Source organism: Sceloporus undulatus, chromosome 2 (genome assembly GCF_019175285.1).
Source record: "Sceloporus undulatus isolate JIND9_A2432 ecotype Alabama chromosome 2, SceUnd_v1.1, whole genome shotgun sequence".
NCBI lineage: Eukaryota > Metazoa > Chordata > Lepidosauria > Squamata > Phrynosomatidae > Sceloporus > Sceloporus undulatus.
The window spans coordinates 115,198,919-115,212,303 of NC_056523.1; the positions used below are offsets into that span (position 1 = coordinate 115,198,919).

The 13,385-nt window shown below is 38.7% G+C and overlaps 1 protein-coding gene across 1 annotated transcript in view; it reads right to left on the reverse strand.

Annotated features, from left to right (window-relative positions):
- Positions 1 to 9,900, reverse strand: part of DOCK2 (dedicator of cytokinesis 2) — a 336,713-nt gene extending 326,813 nt beyond the window's left edge. Inside the window, exons 1-2 of the mRNA XM_042453565.1 lie at positions 9,717 to 9,900; positions 2,289 to 2,372 (exon numbers count right to left, since the gene is read on the reverse strand). Coding sequence (XP_042309499.1) covers positions 2,289 to 2,372; positions 9,717 to 9,774 — 142 coding nt within the window. The 5' untranslated portion in view covers positions 9,775 to 9,900. The remainder of the gene's footprint in view (positions 1 to 2,288; positions 2,373 to 9,716) is intronic.
- Positions 9,901 to 13,385: the final 3,485 nt, after the last annotated feature.

Sequence of the window (13,385 nt, forward strand, 5' to 3'; positions counted from 1 at the left end):
CATCATCATCATCATCATCATCATCATCATCATCTCCTCTTTAAACAGCGTTGAGACTAAGCATAATTGCAGATTTAAAATCTCAAGAAAACCACTGGAGGAGGTATTCCACCACAAGACTCACTGGAAACTTAGCGGATACAAGTTACAGCACAGAGTGCCTCTTATGAAACTGCCCAGGGACGCATCTACCGATGCGTCATCCTAACAAAACAGAGGCCTTGTGGGAGATTGGTTCCCATGTCTAGGAGTGTTGTATTGTGACTTCAAAACGTTTCTGACTTATGGTGACCCTTAGGCAGACCTATCATGGAGTTTTCTGGGGCTGAGAGGGTGTGACTCACCTAGCAGGTTTTCATGGCTAAGTAAAGAATCAAACCCCAATTCTCCAGAGTCCTAATCTTACAGTCAAACCAATAAGCCATGCTGGCTCTATCTATGAAGATGATCACACGAGAACTTACTGTGACTGAATTGCAGGAGAATCATTAAGGCAGCGCACATGTGTGTAACCCTAGAACAATTCCCCAGTGTGAGGGAATTGTGAGCTCCCTCTAGGGCCGTGGAATCATTATTAGAGAGTGACTTTTCTATTGAAGATTTTCATACCTGACTCCATTGCTGGTCAAATGTGGCTCAAACGTCCCTAAAAGGTGGAGAAAGCATGTTTGTCTTGAAGCCAGGTGCACTTCCTCTATCTTCAGGGAAATGTCGCTCCCTCCTTAGCGTCCCTGAATCATTCTTAGGGAGCTGATTTCCTATGAACGCAATGTTTGCATTCATAGGAAATCCGCTGCCCTTGCAACAATTCAGGGATGCTACAGGGAGCGTCGATTTCCTGATGACTGAGGAGGAGTGCCTGGCGTTCAGACACATGTGCTTCCTCCACATTTCAGGGATGTTTGAGCCTCATTTGACCAGCGAGCCAGGTATAAAAATCTTCATTAGCTCAACATTTCCATGAATAGGAAAGTTACTCTCTAATAATGATTCCAGGACACTAGAAGGAGCTCACAATTCCCTAACGCTGGGGAATCATTTTAGGGTTCCACACATGTGCGCTGCCTTAATGACTCCCCCATGATTCTGTCACAGTAAGTCTTCATGTGATCATCTTAAATGTCTATTTATTTACTTTATTTTATTTATTTATTCTATTTATATGCTGCTTTTCTCCCAGGACGGGACTCAAGGCAGCTTCCACAACAACAAATTAAAAACATTTACAAAAAGTTTAAAACACATTTAAAAACACCCCATTCCTATCTTATTTGGATAGGTGTAAACTATCTAAATTGCAATGGCTCTGAATGATCAGGTTTGCAGTTTGGGGATACACCTGGATTTATTCTGGTCACTGGAGCCCCAAATGGCTTTAGTGACCTGGAATGCCTTTTATCAGGTTTGGCTGGTACACCTGTTTCAGCCATTGTTGGAAAGAGATAGCTAGGAATTGGTAACTTCAAGGCTAGACTATTATGATACACATCATGTGCCCTTAACACTGGAACAGAATGATTCAGCTAGGCCTTTGAATGGGGCAACCTATCAACAGTAGGTAACATCTCTGCTTGAAGAAGTGTATTGAGGATGTGCATTGACTACCAGGCCAGCTTAAGCTTTTGTTGTTACTTTATAAAGTCCTCCAGAATTTGGGACCCGGTTACCTTCTCCCTTGTAGACCCAACTGGCCTTTGAGTTCATTTACCCTACTGGTAGTGTCACCTGCTCTTAACATCTGCTCAGCGGTTGCTCAAAAGAGGGCATTTAGTGTGATGGCATTTATTATACCAGATGTTTTTTTTCTAAATATTTAACATGTTGCTAAGCAATTCTTAGTTTAGATGCTTATTGAAAACACATTCATTATGCAATCCTCTCTGGTTAGTCCAAGCAAGCATCTATTTCGTGGGTCACACAAAGAGCATATGTTTATTTGTGTGTGTAGTCTGTTTTATTAATGTACATCACTTTGTAATTTTTGTATTTAAGCAATAAAGAAATATTTATAAATAAATGCATATATATATGACTATTTTGTAAGAGTGATATCTCAGTTTGATATCAATGAATGAGAGCTTATTGATTCACCACAAGTATATTCTGAGAAGAACAAGATTCCTTCTAAAGAGCAAACATTATGAGTCTATACTGAAATAAAAATGTCATGTGGATGCATTCTCCCAATAAATCTTTCCTTCTATTGCACTCTTAACTGAAAAAGATGATCACAGCAGCCATATTTCCAAACCAGTAACAAAGCAGTCATTTCCACATAAATTTCTTACCTTCACAGTCTTCCAGTATATGGACTACATCACCAATATGGAGAGATAACTGTGGCACTCTTGCAGCTCTGAAATTGTATATTGCTATGAAAATACAAAATAATTCAGATTAAGATTTGAAAATAAATACTACATTCAGACATAACAATGAAACAAAAGCTTTCTTCAACAGGAAAAAACTGAGCAATCATCATGCATGTTCTCACTCCCCTTGCCTCTCCTCCTGTTGGATAGTCACAAGCAGAAGCACTAAAATTTTGTTTCCATTGTCAGCTGTCCACAGATTCTCATTTCATCCAAAGCACCAGTTGTGACTACTTCTAACTACATTCAGGGAAATAAACCAGAATTGTAAACCATGGTTTGAAATGAGCGTGGCTCCCTAAACCATAATTTAGTTTATTTGCATGCAGACAAGCTTCTCCTCGGCTTGTCACAGCCTTGCTGAAGAGAGTAAAGAGAAGTGCATGGGTCCATGCAGGTCATGGAGATAATACTAGACTGCAGTTTAATCTTATGTGTGAACCAGATCACTGAGGAGTACAGAGATGAATCACCATTATAAAGTTAACGGGGGGAAATGACATAAATAGTAACTAAACCTAACCATGCCAGCATACATCTGATGTCAAAATACGTGTCAAGAACATGAGGGGAGGGAACCAAGGCTGCATGCAGAGATTTGATTCCCTTAAAATGTCAACCATAAGTGTAGCAAGAAAGAACAATTATGAGGCACTGAAATAAAAGATGTGAAGGAAGTGGTAACCTTTCTGCACTATTTTCTAGTTACAGAATGTAAACTGAGAGCCTTATATGCAGAGTTGTGCTGTTTCATGAACAGAAAGCAGCTCCACTCACAACAGATTCACTTGTGTTTTTGCCACTCTCATACCAATTACATCTCCTCATACACCATCCTAAAGTATTTGACTGGGTCCCTCAAACCTCAGAAGCGTTAGAAGAACTGCAGGAGAGGAGCCAGCAAAAATTTGGAACTGTTTTGTGCCATCAAACTACTTTCTCCTTGTGCAAAAGGTTTGGTTATAAGCCAGCATACTGTCAAAATGTGCTTGGCAGGATTAATGCACTTTGGAAAGCAAATCTTCTACAGGTTTTATTAAATCAGCTCAGAGGAGAAGAGTGAGATTTAGACTTGTTGTTCATCTGGACTGGCATGCCCCTGGTGCTTTTTTAAAAAAGGAAAGACATTAAACTCTTAAGTGGTCATAGTAAAAGCTTTCTCTTTTTTTTTTCTTCTAATCTTTTTGACAATAACTTTATTTTTATGTGTGGAATATTAAGAAATATTGTTATTGGTTGATAATAAAAAAGAAACAATAAAACATCTTCATATAACTGTTGCCTCTACATAAAGCACATACAATTTGTCGAATTAATGGGGCTTAAATATCTTAAGGCAACAGTTCCCATCTGATCTTGAAAGCTAAGCAGGGTCAGATCTGGTTAATACTTACTTGAGAGATCACCAAGGAATACCAGGTCTGGGGGTGATATTTCAGAGAAAGGGACGGGCAAAAGCACCTGAGAATTCCTTGCCTAAGAAAACTTTGTGAAATTCATGGGGTTGTCATATGTCCACAAGTGACTTGAAGGCACAAAACACATTATAGTGTTATCTAGCATTTCCCTATCTAATGCCTTGGAGATGTGTTGTATTCCAACTCCCCTCACCTAGCACACCAGTCAGCAATAATGAAAGAAGTAGTCCAATACATCTGGAGCAAGTAAACGTGGACAGATTCTTTTGATGAGGGTGTTCTGAGTCTTTTTAATTAACAAGGGATTTATCTTTGATCCCAATGAATTGTAGTGAAATATGAAGTTAGAAAAAATGAAACATGGTGGGAAGGGAAAGGTATAACTCAGAATAACTGATCCTTCCTTATAGATAAGGGTGGAGTTACCTGAGGCCCTCAGGACTCCATATTCCATCACTCCTAGGCAGAATTGCAATAAGCAAGAATGCTTGCAGATGTAGTCTAGCAGTTGGAAGCCACAGGTTTTTCTATCCTGATGTATAAAGAATATGAGATGGCACTACCTAGGACAAAGTTTTCTACAAATGTTTTAATGTCCCCTTTATATTTAGTTGTGACCACTTATGTCCACTCTAGCTGAATACATAAAATCAGCATGAATGGCTTAATCTCCTCTCTTCTGAGCTGTCAATGACATATAGGTACTTCAGCCTGCTAATGGATTATAGAGAATGCATTTCATTGAACCAGTATTGGGAATGTATTCTCCCAGTTAACCTGATGTGCATCTGTCTGATGCTCACCTATTAAAGGGGGTTCGGTGGAAGAAGAGCAATCCAATGTCAGAATTGCAACAAAACCTATTTGGGTGCTTTGCCAATTGTGGGAAAATAACTGTGGCACCATTTTATAGCTATTTTGCACCTCAAGGGAGGGGTAAGCAAAATGTCCCACAACTTTCTATTACAAGTAATGGGGAGGGAGTTACATAAGCTCCAAGAGATGTCTAAAAATTTTATCTATGTTGGGAGAACAGCCAGGGCTGAAACAACTCTCAAATGGGGATCAGGAGGCAGATCAAAAGGCAGGCCTACTCCTACAAAGCTGGAGTGTTATCAAAGACCTTGGAAGAAGATGCCCTCTCATCAGGGCTACTGGGATTCTCTCCTAGGATTGCAGGGAACTTTAGCCTGAATCTATTTCACATTGATTTTGGCATATACTGTGAACAAATAGCTATGAAATAACTACATGTTCTCTCCTGCAAGTATCATGATAGGTTGTACTTATTTTAAGAAAATGAAAACCAGAGTTCGAAATAGGATTGATGTTAACAAAATGACAGTATTTCATGGCTTGTTAGTGGCACCTTTTTTTAAAAGCGTTTTACTATGGTGACATCCAACCAACTGACAAAGGAAGTGGTTTATAGGCTTGGTGTTTTCTGAGTAAGTGGAAATTTACAGCTTAATTGCTTTCAAGTCATTTCAAATTACACAAGTTTCTTTATTTAGACAAAAATATGATGCAGTGGGGATGTCTCTTTTTGAAGACTAGTTATGAAGGGCACTACAAAATAATTCTAGAAGTAAAAGGGTAAAATGCCTTTGTTGCATCCCATCAGCCCCAACAATTGAAAATAGTCATTTTGACCACATGCTGCAGCCTAAAACACAGTATGACACAGTACATTTGTTAATCTAAGATGGATAAGAACATACAGCAGAACATATGCCCAAAACAGAAGTTCCAGGGCAAGTTCTGTGTTTTATTTTTAGAAAGAGAGAAAGATGGAGACCTAATGTGTTTTGCAATATTCAGTTTTATTTATAAGAACACAGGTTGAGCAAAGTTGGAGTTAGATAATACTGTCCTTCCAACTTCTTTCTATCCTACATCAGATCTCCAGAGGGGCACCAACAGATACTCTTAACAGATATTGCTACAGAGCTTCAAAAAGCCTTGATTACATTACAGCTTTAAGTAATGGTATACACCTATTCCTGCCCTGCTTGTTTTTGTTTCCTTTTCAAATATCCAGACTCTCTCTGTATCATGAATGAACCTTTTAACAATTAATTATTAGAGAGCCGCACTATTAATATGCATCTACCAAGCCTTGGCTAGACTTTGGCCAACTGTTGTCTTAAGGCACTGGTGGGCAAAATGCAGCCTTCCAGATATTGAACTACAACTCTTATCAGCCTTAGCTGGCACAGCCAAATGTGTGGAATGGTGGGAGTTGCAATCTGCAGAAACAATATTTTGGCTACCCCAATTTTAAGGCAAACTTACAGTCCTATTTGCCAAAATCTGATAGCAAAGTCAAGCCCACAACATTAAATGTTCCTGCTTCAAAAGCAAAAGTCCCTACCTAAACACTGGGACTTTCCTGTGCAAAGTGTGCTACTATTAGTTTTACAGAAGTATGCATCAGGAGCTCTACATGTGTGAGGGAGAAGGAAATATGTGCAAGCTAAATTATACCTCCTGGTAGTATCTATGAGACCCTACAGACTGCACTGAATCCTAACATATATATGTCATTCAGACCTGCTGTGTACATTTTCAATGACATTTTCTCTATCTGTGGGCTTTGCTCTTTATCTGGATTCTGATTCTTATTCAAATAATGTCTACTTTACAACTTATCATTGACTGAATCCAGGGAAACATTAGAAAAACTTGGCTCATCTATCTAAGAAATCCTTAGGAATCTCATAACATGAGATGAGGGTGGAGTGAGGTGAGGAGGATACATGAGCAGAGGTATAGCAATGGGGTGTGTGCAAAATGAGGACTTTGTCCCCCAAATAAGGATTTCAGCACCAAAATGAAATTTTCTTCAGTTCCCAGAGATAAAAAACACAAAAAATTCACTTTAAACAAAAGGCATTCACAGCATGGTGGCAATAAGGAGTTTACATTACTGTTCCAAGACTGGTCTTTATATATTAATCACAGCTGGAGACACCCAACTTCCCTTTGCAATACCTACTTGTGCTCTATGTTTGCCTCATCAGGGTTTTTTAAAAAAGTTCCTGTAGTCTGAGATGTGAACAAGGATAACAGAACAACTCAGTCTCTACCCAATTTCAAGTTGCTCCTTGTAAAATTTAAATGACAATAAATTACTTTTTGGAGTATTTGGTTAACTGGTTGATCTAATTCAATCTGTCCTATTATAGACGTTTTCATTCAGGGCAGCTACTTTTTTCGTTCAGAACTTTAAAATTAAATTAGTCAATAAAAAACAAACATCCAACTTTCAGAAAAATCCCATTTATCTGCAATTGCATAATTTGAGACCTACGGAGTGAAAACAGAGCAGATGGTCTGCGTTAGAAAATGCACATTTGCATGTCAGAAGTAATGTCTCATTTTGCTCCTTCTTTACCATGCAAAGAAAACCATATATAAGCCTGAAAATCTTGGGAAGGTGCTTGGGTTCTTTGGGTACCTCAGGGGTGTGTGATGTGCAGCAGCATTGCTTCTTCTGGCACCACAGAGAAGGAGCCATGCAGCGACTTCTGCCCATGCCACCATCAACATGTGCTGTACTATGCTGACACTTGTTTGAAGAAGAGATGCAGTTTCAATTCAGCCTATTTATCACTAGTGATTAAAAGCCATTGCAAGACATGTAGTCTGCCCTCCGTATCAACAGATACTGCATCCACAGTTTCAACCGTCTATGGCTTGAAAATATTCCCCGAAAAATTCTATAAAGGAAACCTTAATTTTGCCATTTCATATAAGGGACACCATTTTTCTAGCACATTGTATATAATGGGACTTGGGGATTCACAGATTTTGGTATTCACAGGAGGTCCTGGAAGCAAACCCCAGTGGATACCAAGAGCCCACTGTACATAACAAAGGTACAAAAGCACCTGAGGAAGGAGAGAAAATTGAAGTGCCATCTCATTCAAGCTTTTAAGGCAAAAGGAAAAAAGACTAACACCACATGGCCTCAGCCTAGAGGATAATCCATTTAAAAATATTAATGACAAAAGAATTCTAAACTGCCCCTTTGCTACAAGCTCACTTTTACTTTAAGCAACAGAGGAAGGCAGAAGCAGAACATTCTGATTTTGAACTGAATTTATTAGGTTCTTCAATCACTGTAATAAATATATGTTTACTGCATTCTTCTGAGATCCAGAACACACTTATGAGAACTGGTGTTTGTTCACTTTTAAATCATACATACACAACAACATGAACTAGTGTAAAATGTGCAGCCTAATGGATGATGTCTGGAAAAGCTCTCCTGAATCTCCTTTGTTGCAAGGACAAAGTGGTCTACATTAATAATAAAAAAAATCCTATTAGCAACATCCTCAGTAAAGGTATCATTTTTCCTCTGTTGACCTGACCACTGGAAATGTCAGATGAGATCAAAACCTCTCAGGGGGAATGGTACAATGGGTAATGGAAGAGGAAATAAGAGAGGTCCTCTATATGAACAGGTACACACACACATTCCCCTTCGGACATCTGCAAGTCAAAACTGCTGATGGTATTGTCTAGAACCAAATTACGGTAAATGCTTTCCTTATCCATAAAAAAGTTATTGTTCCCAGATAACTATGTCTACAATGATCATCCATAATTAGGCCATACCAAATGGAAAAAATGGCCAGATTGAATTAAAATGCTATCAGTGGATTTGTTATGACTGAATGTTTCAGTTTCTCTTTAGAATGTATAAATCTTTCACTTGAACTCCTTCTGTGTTGTCCTGGATTTCAAAGTGGAATAAAGTGGAGCTGTTAAGAATCCCATGTTGCTGGAATAACACTAGTAATGGTCATGACATGCCTTTAAGAACTCAAGAGATTTCTAGCCATTTGCACAGGAAAAGTACTGTTCCAATTCATTGCTTTTAGAATTGTTGCTACTAAGCTTACTGTGAGTTTTGAATTATTTTACAATATTGCCGTATGACTGCACTGAAACTGAAAAGCATTTTGCTGCCAGCATTTCTTCCAGAAATCAAATAGTTGGTTTATTCATTTCATGCAATGTCAAACACATTGGAATATGAATATATATATACACACACACACACACATATACATATATATTGTCCTGCCATGATCATAGGAATATAGGAAGTTGCCTTATACCAAAAACAAACCATTGATCCATCATTCTTTTCCTGACAGCAACCATCCAGGATTTTAGACATTAGTATCCTCAGATCTTACCCGGTAATTCTGAACCTGGGACCTTCTGTTCAGTTATCAAGACAAATGTGTGTGTTATGGCTATGTTTACTGTCTTTGCATTTTCATACTTTCATAACCTTAACATAGGACAATTTGTGATTCCCCTTTGGTAGATGAAATCCCTAGGTGTGCTAAGCAACCTATGTTGTTTCCAAAGAAGTCAAACCGCATGCACTTTTTCTGGAGTAAAAAGAACTCTTAGTGCCTGAAAAATGCCTGCCTCTGAAAACATGTTTGCTGTCTCTCTGTTTCCTGTCTGAGAGCCTGCAAGTAGACAAGTTGCACAACTCAGAAGAAGTTTGACTTCTAATGTTTCAACTTGGTTATCATATGGTGAATAATAGTTCAAATGTTAAAGCGTTAATCTAATTACTATTTGCATAAGGGGGTTCTCTCTTGGGACCTTGAGAACAGCACTAGCTGAGGGGACTCAGGGATCAACATTCATCCATAAAACCCACTTTTAAATTTATGCTCAAGATGGTTGCATCTTTGTGTATTCCTGCATGGCAGGGGGTTGGATGGGACAGCCCTTGTGGTCTCTTCCAACTCTGATTCTATGGTCCTGATAAATACCTAACTCAATTTTTCGGAAGTGTTGTGCTTTGCTGACCTATCCAATTTATTTTCAGCACTTCTCCTCACACCCTGCAGAGGAAGAACCACCAAGAGAGGAGACTCCAGATACTTACCCACGCCAATCTTCTTATCACTTTTGTGCCCAGGAGTCATTGCCAACAAGTCCAGCATGATTCAGTAGGAAGGCTGAATGGGAACAGAGGCAGAATGGATAAAATCCAGCAATGTACACAAATGGAGCCCACTGCCACTTTAGCTACTGCAACAGCAGCATTGGTCTCTGCTCGTCTCACAATCTCTCTACTTCCTTCCTCTTTCTCAAGGCTCTCTTTTCCTCATCGTGGCTCTTTGACACTAAATGAAAGTGATCTTGATGTGCAGAGAAAGAGGCAATACTAACTGGCTGCCTCGCTTACAGGACAAGGAGAGTCTCTCTCTCACACACACATAGGAACATAAGGAAAGTCACTCCAAACTAAGCAAATGAAGGAGTTTAAACACTTCAGACAATCTCCAAAGACATGTTATTAAAAACCAATCAGTTAACTACTGTGTATTCTTAATCTGAGAATACATCAGTTTGTAGTGTGTGTGTGTGTGTGTGTGTGTGTGTGTGTGTGCGCGCGCAGAGGTGGGGGCAGGGGGTAATCATGCACATATATCCAGAATCACAGTGACATCACAGAAATTGTAACTAACATCAGAGCCACAAACTTAGTCAAGAACCTGTCCAAGCCCTCTGAAAATAAGGGCAACTTGTGTGTTTTATTTTATCTTTCACATTTCTTGTTTTTTTAAAACAGACGGGACACTTTAGTGGATCTGGGGGCCATTTTTGTGACTGGGACCATCCAAGGCACACACAGACTGTCAACATTTTAAACAAATCCAGATGTGGCTAAAAAGCTACTTCTGATTTTGAAAAATAGACACATTCTTTTAAAATATATATATTAACAGTATGGGGACGGGAATCTATTTAGTCACTCCTCCTGGGTGCTAAATTTTTCAGTACATTCATCTTGATCATCTCATAGAGTTTTATATTATATTCATTTATATTCATATAGTTTTAACAACCAATCCTCTACCTTTGGTATCTCCATGCTTTTCCATGTTTTACCATGTAAAGTAAAATTTTCCAATATTTATTTTTGGCTTGTGTATCTAGAGTATTTAGCATATTTAACAAATATATTTCCGGTGCCAATTGGTAATCAGTTTTTAATGTTTGGATATTAAGGTGTACTGTATATCTGCTTCCATTATTATTATTATTATTATTATTATTATTATTATTATTATTATTTGCAAGAGGGAAATGTCACCAGATGTGGAAAAAAGTTTTTTCTCTCTGGATTTCCAACAAATACCACTAGCATTTTTAGAAATTTTTGCTACCTTCTCCAGGGTTAGATACCATCTAAAAACGTTTTGTAAATTTCTTTTAGTTTATAGCTACTTGTAAATTTCAAATAAAAGTCTCTGTTTAACCCAAGCTTTCTCAGAATTGTACTGATCAATTAATGGACTTTAAATGAAATACGTCTATTTTTATGGCTTGTTTTGTCTTGGCCTTAATTTTGAATATTACACAAGCTTGAAACAGACGGACCAAAACGACTACAGTGGGACTATGCCGATGCCATTTGTGTCGGGTCTGCAGCAATCGCACACACCTAGCACCAATCCAGGCCGCTGCCGCGGTCCTGAATCAGGTTGCGGGACGGAGCAGATTCTTCCCACTCCTTTTTGGCCTCGTTCTTTTCTGAATACACACTGTCGGTGCAGTTTCCTACCACATTTGGAATGTGCATCATCTAAATGCTACATCCTGAATGCAGCAGGAAACCGTGACATTTGGCCCATCTATTTCCGGCCATAATATACTTTACTATCAATCAGGGAATTACAAAGTAGATCCTGGAACGGAATGTATTTTTGTGGTTTCAGATTTTCCAGACCAGTCAAAAAGAAATCAAAAGGAATCAGGTGTGGCAATTCACATTTTAAATAGGGTACAGCCCCCCACATCCACAATGGTGTACTATTTTGCACAAAAGTAGCTGCTTTTTAAAGGCATAAGTAGACATCTGGCCATTTCCCCCCTCCCCTCCTTTTTGGGAGGCCATGTGAATCCCAGGTAGGTATTTGGCCCCTAGACCTTCCAGTTTCACATCCTCGTGCAGATGAAAAATCTGGTGATTTCAGAGGGATCTTTATGCCTGCATTATTTCAACATTTTACTGGTCCTGGACTCATAGCAACTCACTTGACCAAGAATTGCTTCTTCTATTCATTTACCTGTTTTTCTTGTCTTGTGTGCAAAATTTGTCTCTCACCTTTCTTGCTTTACTCTTCATGATATCCTATCACCACATCCACATTTTGCATTTCTGTTACAATTAATACTCTCTCACCTTGATATATGTGTCTGTCCAGAAAAGGTCCACTCCAACCATATATTAAGAGGACTGGAATCCATGAATGCTTATTATAAAAATTTCTTTTTCTCAGTTAGTCTTAGAAGTGCTACAAGACTTCAAAGTATACAGTTTGTGAACCTGTTACAAGTGTACATGCCCCTAGCTATCACTTCTACCCTTTATTAAGTTATGCTGTGTAGAATATAATGACCATACCTGCTTTCAAAGTTTTGTCCTTGTTCAGTCTCTCAGTTTAAAATGCCCTTTAAGATATCTAGACTTATTGAGTACTAAAAATGAAGTCTGGCCTTTAGTTGTACATTTCTGAAATGGCAGTTGCTTTTAGAGTTTTTTTTACAGATATTCCAGCTTAACATGGCTGGGCATATACACTATTGGGGGTTAAAGCACCTAAGACTGTTTAAAGATCACTGACATTGGTGAAGAAACAAAGCATGGGCTGTTAATAGTTTGCTTTAAGAGCCTTCAGCCACAGTCAGTAGCATAGTAAGTGTCTCTAATGAACAGCAGCGCTGTCTAGAAAGGGGAGGGGGAAACAGGTGCCCTTTTGTCATTAACACACTAAAATGAAATCTGGTTGCAATTTGGCTTTGAAACACCTGAATTGTAGAAAGAATCAGTTATATTCAAGAGGCACTCCATGGACACAGGTAGTAGTCGGCAAAGTGGCCATTTTAAAGCTGAGATAGTTCTAAAAAGTTAAAGGTTTTTTTCTATTAAAAAGCAGAATTCTGCTTGCATACAACAAAAGGAATTAAAGGTAACTACTGAAAGAGCTTATTAATTTTGACTTCTTTTTTAAAAAGTAAGTTGATGTGTCTATGCTAACTGCCAACCGCATCAAAATTACTTACTGACATCAGGCTTGAATAAGTTGATGGTCATGGACCGCTCGAATAATCAGCAGCCCCCTTCAGCAAACCAAGGTCATTACCACTAATATGAATGATCAAAATGCAGACAGAAGCCCATTGAGCTCCCTGAATAACATAGGAAGGAAAGCATGCCAGTGTGGGCTCCTCTTCCCAAGCCACTAGATTATAGCTTGGGCACCTGCAGCCCAAAAGAGCAGGACCAGACCTGCTGTTTTTCAATCCACAGAACAAAAAAAACAGAATCTCTGTGCAGAACCTAGAATCTGAAAAAAAAAAATTAGGAACAGCCAACATTAACACTTATATTTCTTCTTGTCCAAAAATCTCCAACACCTAGCATATGAATAATTCTACTGTCCAAGTCCATCACAGTAGTTACTGAAACTATGTCAATCCAAAAAGTATGAGCCCTAAACTAAACCCCACTCAGACCCACCCTGGATAGTGATTTCATGCTAAC